General features: G+C 33.7%; 1 protein-coding gene across 1 annotated transcript; it reads left to right on the top strand.

The window, feature by feature from the left end:
• Positions 1-9,514: 9,514 nt before the first annotated feature.
• Positions 9,515-11,570, top strand: LOC100798128 (probable galactinol--sucrose galactosyltransferase 2). The gene is made up of 6 exons (XM_006604302.4): positions 9,515-9,710; positions 9,834-9,901; positions 10,005-10,128; positions 10,223-10,440; positions 10,656-10,744; positions 10,845-11,570. The coding sequence occupies exons 1-6, from the start codon at positions 9,571-9,573 to the stop codon at positions 11,205-11,207; spliced, it is 1,002 nt and encodes a 333-aa protein (XP_006604365.3). The 5' UTR covers positions 9,515-9,570; the 3' UTR covers positions 11,208-11,570.

Below are 11,570 nucleotides of genomic sequence, written 5' to 3'. Positions count from 1 at the left end.
GGACTACATCCAGGCTGATTTATGGGATCCATCTCGAACTTCATCTCAATCAGGTGCTAGGTATTTTCTATCAGTGATAGATCACTATTCCAGGAAGTTTTGGATTTTCATTTTGAAAAATAAAGATGAGGTGCATGATTGTTTTAAAAACTGGAAAACATTGATAGAAAACCAAACAGGAAAAAAGGTTAAAAGATTTAGGACAAATAATGGACTTGAATTTTGTTCAGATCTTTTCACTAACTACTGTAGGAAGGCTGGAACAACAAGACACAAGACAGTAGTAAAAACACCTCAACAGAATGGTTTGGCTGAGAGATTTAACAGAACCATTCTTGAGAGAGTGAGGTGTATGTTGTTGAGTGCTAATTTGTCAAAATCTTTTTGGGTTGAAGCAACCATGACTACTTGTTACTTAATCAATAGGTGCCCCTCAACAGCTATAAACATGAAAACACCATAAGAGGTATAGTCAGGGCATCCTCCAAGTTATGATAGACTTAAGGTGTTTGGATGTGTTGCTTATGCTCACATAAGGCAAGACAAATTGGAACCTAGAGCTATCAAGTGTATGTTTCTAAGATATCCACAAGGTGTTAAGGGGTACAAATTGTGGTGGCTAGAGCCAGGAGATAAGGTGGTCCATGCAAGCTTAGAAAAGGATAGTATTGAGGTGAAGCTTAATGAAGAAAACCAAATAGATCAATATGAAATTTGGCATAGAGAAGAATCCGATATTCAACCTCAAACTGATGATGATGATGGGGAAGAAGGTGAGGAGGGTTATTTGTTGGCTCGAGATAGAACTAGAAGGCAAGTTAAACCCCTAAGAAGTATGGTTATGCAGATTTGATGACATTCTCTCTTGTTGCAGCCAGTGAGGTTATGAATGATGAACCAAACTATTACAAAGCTGTCATTGATTGCAAAGAGAAGGGTAAATGACTTATGGCCATGGATGAAAAGATAAAGTCTCTCCATGATAACCATAATTGGGACTTGGTAAAGAGACCTGCAGGGTCAAAGTTAGTCAGCTGTAAGTGGATTTTCAAGAGGAAACAATGCATTCCTAGAGTTGAACAAGGAAGATTCAAAGCTAGGCTAGTAGCTCGAGGCTTCACTCAGAGGGAGGGAATTGACTACAATGATGCATTCTCTCCAGTGGTGAAGCACATGTCCATAAGAATTCTACTATCAATGGTTGCCAAGTTTGATCTAGAATTGGAGCAAATGGATGTTAAAACTGCCTTCCTGTATGGAGAACTGGAAGAAACTATTTACACAAGACAACCTGAGGGATTTATAATAAAAGGAAAGGAAGACTTTGTGTGTAAACATAACAAGTCCCTATATGGTCTAAAGCAGTCTCCAAGAAAGTGGAATAAAAGATTTGATGAGTTCATGACTCGCATCAAGTTCAAGAGGAGCAAGTTTGATAATTGTGTCTATTTCAAGTTTGCCTCATATTATAATTTTGTCATTCTATTGCTCTATGTAGATGACATCCTAATAGCAAGCAATAACAAGGATGAAACAGGAAAAGTTAAGGCAGACTTGAAAAGAGAATTTGAAATGAAAGATTTGGATAGAGCTAAAAGAATATGGGGTATAAAGATCAAGAGGGATAGAGACAAAAAGCTACTATTTCTATCTCAAGAAATGTACCTAAAGAAAGTTCTAAACCGGTTTGGTATGTTAGATGCTAAACCTGTCTCAACACCTTTATCTCAATAGTTCAAACTTAGTATGGATCAAGTTCCTGAAAGCAAAGAAGATAAGGAGTTCTTGTCTGAAGTTCCTTTTGCAAATGCAGTAGGTTCACTCATGTATGACATGGTATGCGCTCGACCTGACCTTTCATTCTCAATTAGACTTGTAAGCAGATTTATGGAAAATCCTGGAAAGGCACACTAGCAAGCTCTAAAATGGATCCTAAGGTACATAAAAGGGTCAATTGGAAAGAGTCTAATATATGGAGAAGTTGAGGGTTACCAAGAAAACACTATTGTAATAGAGGGGTTTGTAGATTCTGATTTTGCTGGTTGTTTGGACACTAGAAAGTCTCTCACAGGCTATGTATTTATTGCATTTGGAACTGCAATTAGTTGGAAAGCTAGTCTTCAAAAGGTGGTTGCATTGTCCACTACTGAAGCAAAATATATTGTTTTGACAGAAGCAATAAAAGAAGCATTATGGTTAAGGGGAATAGCTCGAGAGCTGAAGCTGCAAGATCATGTTATCACTGTCCATTGTGATAACCAAAGTGTTATTCACCTTTCAAAGAACCAGGTTTATCACGAAAGGACAAAGCAAGTAGATGTGAAGCTACACTTTGTGAGAGAGATTATTGCTGAAGGAACTGTGTTCGTGAAGAAAGTCTCCACTGAGCATAATCCCTCTGATATGATCACTAAAGTTCTACCAAGTAGCAAGTTTTTCTATTGTCTGGACCTTATAAATTTAAAATAATGTCAGCTAGTCTGATGTCAAAAAGGGAGTAACCACTTTGATCCTTGTTTAGTTATGTAACCAAGGTGGAGATTTGTTGATAAATTAGTCCACATAACTAACAAATTAAGTTGGTAGTTAAAACAGGTGTAACCAACTAAGTTTGTAGTTAAAATAGTTGTAACAAATTATTAATATTAGTGAGCTGCCCATTTGTGAAAAATCAATATAAATAGTTCAACTACTGTTTAGTTTGGGTGTGATTCTTTTTCAATTCTCTCTAAAAAAAACTCCTTATAATCTGAAACTCATATTCATAAATAAATTCCGAAATTTCTATGTATCATTTCTGTGATACTTTGGATAATGCATATTCTATAAACTTAGCAATGTATATGTTGAAAGCATGGAGCCACTACACAGGCAAACTGATTAAACTAATTATAACGATAGGGATCCTTGAGGAGCAGAAATGGCTCCATGACATCTATAATAATTCCGATGACATTTTGTTTTTTGGTTCAACCACCCCGTTGAAATTTATATTGCCTTTGTTGAGAGCGAATTTACAGAATATATGTATATATTGGAAAGAAAATAAAATTGAAAGGGAGGTAGGTGTGGCTTTTGGTCAGTTACTTCCTTCTTTGATCTTCTTTCACAATTGAAGGACACCACCCGATATTTGAGCACATTCTCAAGCATCTATTCCACCGATCATTTTAATGTTATATAAATCTTATCTGATTCTTCCACGAATTTCGTAGTTTGCTATTCATTTTACGTACAGGTAAAATGTTACAATAGTAATATGTTGCAATTTTTTGGGTGGTATACACTAATACTTTGAATATTGATGTTTTATAATTATTATTCTCATCATTCTTTAACTACTTCATATGAGTCAAGGTAGAACAAATATATATTTTGATATGTTGAAAAATGTAAATAGCAGCCTCTCAATTTTCATGTATTATTTTAAATTACGACTTTGTAAACCTTGAAAAATACATGAATAATAATATTCCGACCATCAAGTGTATGACGTGAGATTGTTTCAATTTAACCAAAAGTCTTGAGTTTGAGTTCTAGATATACAATTACATTAAATACTTAGAGAAAGAACTTTATTATTCATATAACCCAATCTTACTTAAACAAAATTACGTATAATAAAAGATACATGTGATTAAAAAAAGAACAACAGTGTACCGATACAAACACTTAAATACAAAAGGGTAGCACAGGAAATTTCATATCATGTGTTAAGGTCTGTTAAGCTTAAGGAAGATACGTAATTTAGAGAAATATCGAATTTCTAACATAGCTACTTAAAGAGGGTTTTGTAACTTGGTGGTTATCAATTGAGCTGGAAGCTTGCTTCGTGGCCAAATCTCGTATTTGTTTAATCCTATTTGTCTTCATCCCAGATTTAGCAAATGCAATCACTATATATATATATATATATGAGATTTGCTAATGCACTTACATTTAATTTAAAATTTAGTATAAATGCATTAACAACTAACATCATAAATTTTTGATAAAAAAACCAATAATCTCTTCACTTATAATAAGAATATATCGGTAATTTAATATCAATTTTTTTAAAACAATTAAAAGAGTCATAATAGTGCTCATAAGTCACTTCTTTCTTCTTTTTCCTTTCTCCTCACATGGTAATAATCATGGTTCATAATTCACACTCTAAAAATTTAAGTCTTCTCCAGGCTAACCCACTTCATCCATATGAAAAAATCTTAAACTCAAAGTGAATAGCAACTGCAGATTGTCTTCAAGGTTCAGGGAACCTTGGCTTCGAACCAAGCATATACCCTTGATCCTTCGTTTCTGCTTATTGTGTTGGTACATTATTATCACCATGTATAGTGAACAAGGTTTGTTAAAGACATAGTTAAACTTGCCTAAAAAAAAAAAGGACATAGTTGAACTTAAAAAGGTACAAATTAACAAGTGCTCTTTTAGAAAAACTAGACATTGCAACGTATGTAGGAGAATCATTCTATGACATTCCATCATGAATTCTGCGCGCAGGTTTATCTTTTGGAATACCAAGCTTGGTTATTATTGTTGCCTTGGTTGTTATTTTTTTGTTGTTCAAATGACGAAACAAATAAATATTCAGGCCTCCAAAACCAACCAATTAAGAAACACTTATCCATCATCATCTTCCCCGAATGCCATTAGAACTTGTAAGTAGTGTACAGGGCACCACCATCAACAAAACCACAGTGCCCTCTATGAAACACGAGGATTGTCATCTTCCAAGAACACCATTAGAACCAATAGCAGTTCCACCACAGCACCATCTTCATGTTAACTTTTTCCTCAACTTTTCCCCCTCTCCCTCTTTGAGCTCTGACTGGTTCATTTTAACCCAATGTTGTTAATGATATTATGTTGGCCTGGTGGGTTAAAGAAGATAAAGGTAAGAAGAGAATCTAAAAATATTCTCTTTGGAATGTGAACTACTTTGATTTTTTTATTATTGTTTTAAACTATTGATGTTAAATTATTAATATATCCTTACAATATATTAATTAAAAGTGAAGAGATGGAGAGTTTTTTATTCAAAATTTATGATGTTGGTTGTTAATGTATTGATACTAACATTTAAGTGTGAGTGCATTAACAGATCTCTAAATATATCTAGGAAATGTATAAATTAACTAAGAGACGAGAGTATGAGATAAGCGAATTTCAATCGTATAATTAAATTAGATGGATAATTAATTTGGAATGTTTGTGTTTATTACATGATTAGGATTTATTCTTCTCATATTTTACACTTTCAGTGCATTTAGTGTACATACACATTTTGTCTTCATATATATATAACTGAGTAAAACTGTAAGTTAATTATTTAGGTCTTCTAAAATAAAAAAAGTTAATTATTTTGGTATGATATTGTTTGATTGCTAAAACAATAATATCTCTTGGACGGTTTTATATGCATTAATCGTCAAAGTTTAAGATCCTAGTTGGTTTGCCACTTGTTATTTTGTCCTTCGACCTCTTCCTACTTCTTGTCTTATGCGATGTATCGTAACTGATTTTTCTTCTAGATAAATGAATATATATATTTATATTATCTACCAGGGTTTGCAACTTCACATGCATGATTAGGGGACTCTAATAATTGAATTTTTTAAACGAAAATTAATGTCACTTAAACAATTAATTGTAGTGACTTATCTCAAACTGATTGATTTTTTTATTTATAAAATTTTAGCCTATGCAAAAATACTATTTCTAATCACTTTCTCCTACATTTCTTTTTCTCAGATTCTCTTTTTAGTTATGGCTAAGGCTAAGTTGACGCTGAATTCTTACGGTTACGGGTCCAAAATTTTTCAATGAATTTCACTATATAATGATTTTATTTTATAAATTTGCTACTGATTTAGTCATTGTCGATTGTACAACTGTCAGCAACGTCTGGGTTAACAAAAATTAAAAGGACAGTCAGCACACAACACTCTTACAAACATATGTTCCCCTATTTTTATCTTTTAATGAGCTCTATGATCAAATTGAAGAAGAAAAAGTTACACGTTTACTATGAGTTATGGTATTAATTAAATTGCAAGCTTTATCATCACTTGCTGCACAAGCACAAGTCAAAGTAGGCAAGGGAAGGGAAAGTAAGAATTTAGTGCCACGTACCAATTAACAATCATATGTGCTGGGGAAAATTGAGGAATTAATCGACAATATAGACTGTGATTTTTTTTGTCAATACTTGGAATAACCATCAATAATTGCAACTGGTGGTTACATCAATCAATTATGGTTACAGTTGCCGCTTAATGATATGTATGTTGGTATAGGTTAGCGTCTCGCAAATTAATTAGTACTATTTTAAATTTTTTTATTCATTTGTGGACAAGGAAAGCTTGTGAAACATTCTTGTGTTTTAGACGATATGAAAGATTTTTTGAGATAGGAAAAGAAAAAATGTTGGGGAATTTTTGTGTCTAGAAATTTTAGAAGAGAGGAATGGAAAATTAGGGTCAAATAATCCCTTGTAGTTATGATGTTGTCATTAGTCTATATAGCAAATAGTAATCTTTTCAAAATAAATAATCGATTTTCATTTCTCTCTCTAAGTCTTTTGAGTTAGTATGCTCTTGTGCTTAAGTCACAACACAAACAAAAAGATATTAGAAACAGAATATATTCATGTTTCTACGCCTTTCGCCGTGGCTATTTCCAGCGTGGCTTTTCTTTCACGTTTCCTGTCTCACTCTGTCTCTCAAAGAAGCACATAATGAATTATGGATTCAGAACAAGCCAACGATGATTCTTGACATAAATCTCTCAACCACAGTTCAGACTCGTTTAGGCCATAACAATATTAACCTGTAAATGAATCAAATTTCAAAACACTTCAATTCTCATTTCCGCTTTGTAAACTTCACAACCTCGTTTTTGCTTCAATAATACACATTTTCTCTTCTTCATACATCCACATGACCCCTTTCCCAACCGACCACAATCTAATAGGAAACAGTATACTCAGAAAAAAAAAGTTGAATATATATATATATATATATATATATATATATATTAATTCATATACTTGTTGGTTAAGCACTTCAAATTGAATGCATATATGTTGAAAGATTACTACCTTAAAATTCAAATTTCCTACTAAATGACCACCGAATACAACCTGCGTAAGCCCCAAAAAATTTGGTCATAGTTTAGAAAGAACTAAGGAGAGATACAGTGATATTCATTAGTACATCTCTTCACGGTGGGAGTAGATATACGAAAGAATAACAGGAAAAATGAAAGAGGAAGTGAGATTGCCTATAAAAGAAAATTATTTTTTTAATGAATTTTGCATTTTTTATTATCAATATATTATTGTGCAATTTCTTAAAATTATTATATTTTATTTATTTTTAAATAAAAACTTATTTTTAATTTATTATAACTTTTTTTTTCCGGTAAAAACTTGCTATTATCAGTAATTTTACTCCCTTCTTCTTTTACTCCTAAGCAAGCCTCCATGATCACCTCTCCCCCAAACCTCCATGACCACCGTACCTCACCTTCACCCAACCATTGTTCCACCCAAACACCACCTCTATATATAGTCACCCAATGCCACCTTCACATCACACTGAACCCACCATCGCCACGTGCATCACTATGATCTATGAATCTTCAAGCCGCATTGTACCAAAAATGATGGTTGGGTGACTAGCGGACATTGGAGGGAACTACAACGAGCTGCATCAGTGTCTTCACCTCCACCAACGAACGAGGCTACTACAATGACGAGGTTGGACTTGCAACAAAGGGCATTGCTTCAATGACGACAACGAATGTGACAAAAAGGTGCAAGGGTTGGGGGTTCATGACACAAGAGAAAAGAAAAGGGTGTTAGGGTTTGGCTAAGAAAGGAAGGGCAAAACTGTCTATTTAGGGTGTCAATTATTTCTTAGCAGGTGTACCAAACAAAAAATGGAATGCATTAATTAAGTAATTGCCACCAATTGCTCAATTCACCAACTATATATTTTTTTCACCGACCTTGTTTCTTTTTGGTACACTTTTAGCTGTTTTACAACAGAGTAAATATATTATACATAATATAAAATAGTTTTATATTATTATTTGATTATAAATTATTATTATGTATAATATGTTAGTTGATATTTATAATAATTATTTTAAAATTTATATCAATATTATCTTTTTATTGATTAGAAATGTAAATTTATTTATATTATTAATACATAATCATTAAATTCTTTATAAAATCTGATTTTTTTAAAAATACAATTGACGTGGTTCATAGAACTAGACCAAGAACATTTTAAACGTGGAATAATGCAACACTCGCCAGAGCCGCTAAAATGGGATTCAAATGCTGGATTTTTGTTTCAAAGTGTTTTTTCAATGAGTTTATAATGACATCGTGATTTTGAAATAATTATCATAATTTTAAAAGATATTTAAACATATCATAACTCTGTTATAATATTCGTAACCATTAATAACTGATATTTGCTTAATTTTTAAATTAAAAGACTTTGAAGTTTTTTATTTTGACCTTTCCTAGTAAAAATACCTTCATCCCCAGACTCGAACTTCTCGATTTCACGTGAAATTTGGTTTTAGCTTTTAATATGTTCTAACTTTTCCCTGGTCTTTAAGAATGTTTTGTATCTTTTGTGGATTTTCATTAAATTACAAAATTTCAGTTTATGAACCAGTAGGAGACCGGACCTGAAAAGATGTATCACAAAGCAAAATACGACTAAATGACAAAGAATAAAAAAAAGACCTAATAGGTTCATTTTAGTGTTTGATTGTTATTTTTCTTTCAATTTATTCGTTCCATTTGGGGTATATGGGTAAAAAAGATGATGGTAAGGACAAAATTGATACTGCCCCCAACGTGGATTCCTCCTTCGCGTGAACCACATCGCAATCTATCTAACGTGTGCTTAACCTTTTACCATCACCATCATCATAAGTCCCTAGGTTTACATTACAAAACCTCCTTAACAAATTTTAGTTAATATTCTGTGACTATGCGATGCACTAATAATATGTACCTATAGAAAAATTTGGGATTTTGTCATGTGTTTTATAGTTATGTTATCAAACTTTCCGATTAACTCGTTAACTCTTACGAGTTTATAAATCATTTGTCCTCTGCGAGTTAACTCTTGAGTAAATTCTTCTTTTAGTAGATTCTTAATAAACTCTATAAACTCTAAGTAAAATCGACAGATTTTCGAGTTTATCATCGAATCAATGACTTAGTAAGTTAAAAAAATTAGACTAAAATATAAATCATGTTTTATGTCTGTTAAAATTTGACATACTTTCATTTAACGTGTTATTCTCAAATACACAATTCTCACCTTTAATAATAATATTTATTCTCTATTGCTCGTAACTTTGCCGACAATGGATGCATTGCATGTATGTGTCAAGCACCATCGTCATCCTGCTTCCCACACCATCCATAAAAAAATTAGACCAAAATATAAATCATGTTTTATGTCTGTTAAAATTTGACATACTTTCATTTAACGTGTTATTCTCAAATACACAATTCTCACCTTTAAGACACCGATGGACTTTATAGTGCCAAGCAGACTTCTGATGATTTTTACCCTCGCCATCCTGCTTCCCACACCATCCATATTTCATCTGATGCATACAACTCACTTTTCCTTGGAGAATTCATGTAACCTGACTGGGACATGTTTCATGTAAGTGGAAGTGTGAATTGCTCTCCTGCACTTGTAATTTATTAATTGCCTGATTTTTTACTTTGGAAATTCTCAAGATTTATTAATTTGCTTCATGTTAACCAAAGATCTTTGTAATTTCAGAGTTTACACCCAGCAGCAGATTATCATGCTGCAGCTCGTGCAATTGGTGGATGTCCAATTTATGTTAGGTAGATGTTTATTGCACATCTTTTCTTAGACATGTACAAGAAATTGGCACAATAGTAATGTGTTATTTTGTATTTGTGATGTCTTATAATAATGACAAGCCAGGCAACCACAATTTTGATCTTCTTAAGAAGCTGGTTCTCCCTGATGGTTCGGTTCTCCGTGCTCAGTTACCTGGTAGGCCCACTCGTGATTCTCTATTTGTTGATCCAGCCAGAGATGGGACTAGGTTCGTTTACTCAACTCTAGTATCTATCTTCTTTTTAAAGCTATGTTCCATAGACACAAATTGGTGACTCATTTAATTAAACTACAACTTTCAGCTTGCTCAAAATATGGAACATGAACAAATGCTCTGGAGTTGCTGGTGTATTTAACTGCCAAGGTGCTGGGTGGTGCAAGATAGAGAAGAAAACCCGCATCCATGATATATCTCCTGGTACACTCACTGCCTCTGTCTGTGCTTCTGATGTTGACCTCATCACACAAGTAGCAGGTGCTGAATGGCTTGGAGAGACAATTGTTTATGCTTACAGATCAGGTACTATTAATTTTGTTTATGTCAGCCAACCACTTACCATTAGTTTTAGTATATAAAGGAGGATGTGTAATAGAAGATGCGTTCACTTCTGACTTGAATTCTGACTTTCAAGTAGTTAAAATCGTATATCTGTAGCAGTTTAGGTTATACTATAATTTTGTTGAAGTTTACCTCAGTATATGAAAATTGGTTAAATAACCACATCCTTATTTCAGGTGAGGTGATTCGGCTACCAAAAGGGGTTTCTGTTCCAGTGACTCTAAAAGTTCTGGAGTTTGAGCTTTTCCACTTCTGTCCAATCCAAGTGAGGATCCACTATCAGCTAATATGATATTTCATTGGTTTTGTTTTTTATTTTCCGCCTTCAATGTAGTATGCTTAACCACTGATGTTTTATTGAACAGGAAATAGCACCAAGTATTTCATTTGCAGCAATAGGGCTACTGGATATGTTCAACACTGGAGGATCAGTGGAGCATGTTGAAATTCATCGAGCTTCTAACAACAAACCAGAACTGTTTGATGGTGAGGTGTTATCGGAAATGACCTCTTGGCTCAGTTCTAACCGAGCAGCAACGACAACTATTGCTCTTAGAGTCAGGGGAAGGGGCAGATTTGGAGTTTACTCCTCCCAGAGACCACTGAAGTGTGTGGTAGGTGGCACTGAAACCGACTTCAACTACGACTCAGATACTGGGTTGACAACCTTCTCCATCCCAGTTCCTCCAGAGGAGATGTACAGATGGTCAATAGAGTTCCAAGTTTGAGTCCTTTTAAGGCTTGGTGTTTGATGCATTGTTGTGTTAGGAGAAGGGTTTTGTTGTAATTAGCATTGGGAATTGTTGGAGTCAGGCAGAGGGGGGGTTTTGTAGCAAGACACCCAATAATAATATAATGGGGTAGAGAAAATGGGTTGTTGATGCTATTAGTTAGACAAGGCATGCTGTAGTTGACATGGGGTGGGGAAGTGCTTTTGTTGTAACTTGTAATTTGGTTGAGAGCAGCATGTCATCAATTGGGGGAGATGGATAAGAGAGAATATTGCTATCTTACCCGAAGATGTAACAATGCTTGTTTCTCTGAATAAAAAAGTTCAAATCTGTTTAGAATAAAACTAGTGAATTTGGCAA

This window comes from Glycine max, chromosome 19, assembly GCF_000004515.6.
Source record: "Glycine max cultivar Williams 82 chromosome 19, Glycine_max_v4.0, whole genome shotgun sequence".
Classification (NCBI taxonomy): domain Eukaryota; kingdom Viridiplantae; phylum Streptophyta; class Magnoliopsida; order Fabales; family Fabaceae; genus Glycine; species Glycine max.
This window is presented reverse-complemented; position numbering and strand designations above follow the sequence as displayed.

Coding starts and splice junctions, on each gene's coding strand:
- LOC100798128 (XM_006604302.4), top strand. CDS start 9,571: ATGGACTTTATAGTGCCAAGCAGACTTCTGATGATTTTTACCCTCGCC. Junction 9,711..9,833: donor CTGACTGGGACATGTTTCAT/GTAAGTGGAAGT, acceptor TTGTAATTTCAG/AGTTTACACCCAGCAGCAGA. Junction 9,902..10,004: donor GGATGTCCAATTTATGTTAG/GTAGATGTTTAT, acceptor ATGACAAGCCAG/GCAACCACAATTTTGATCTT.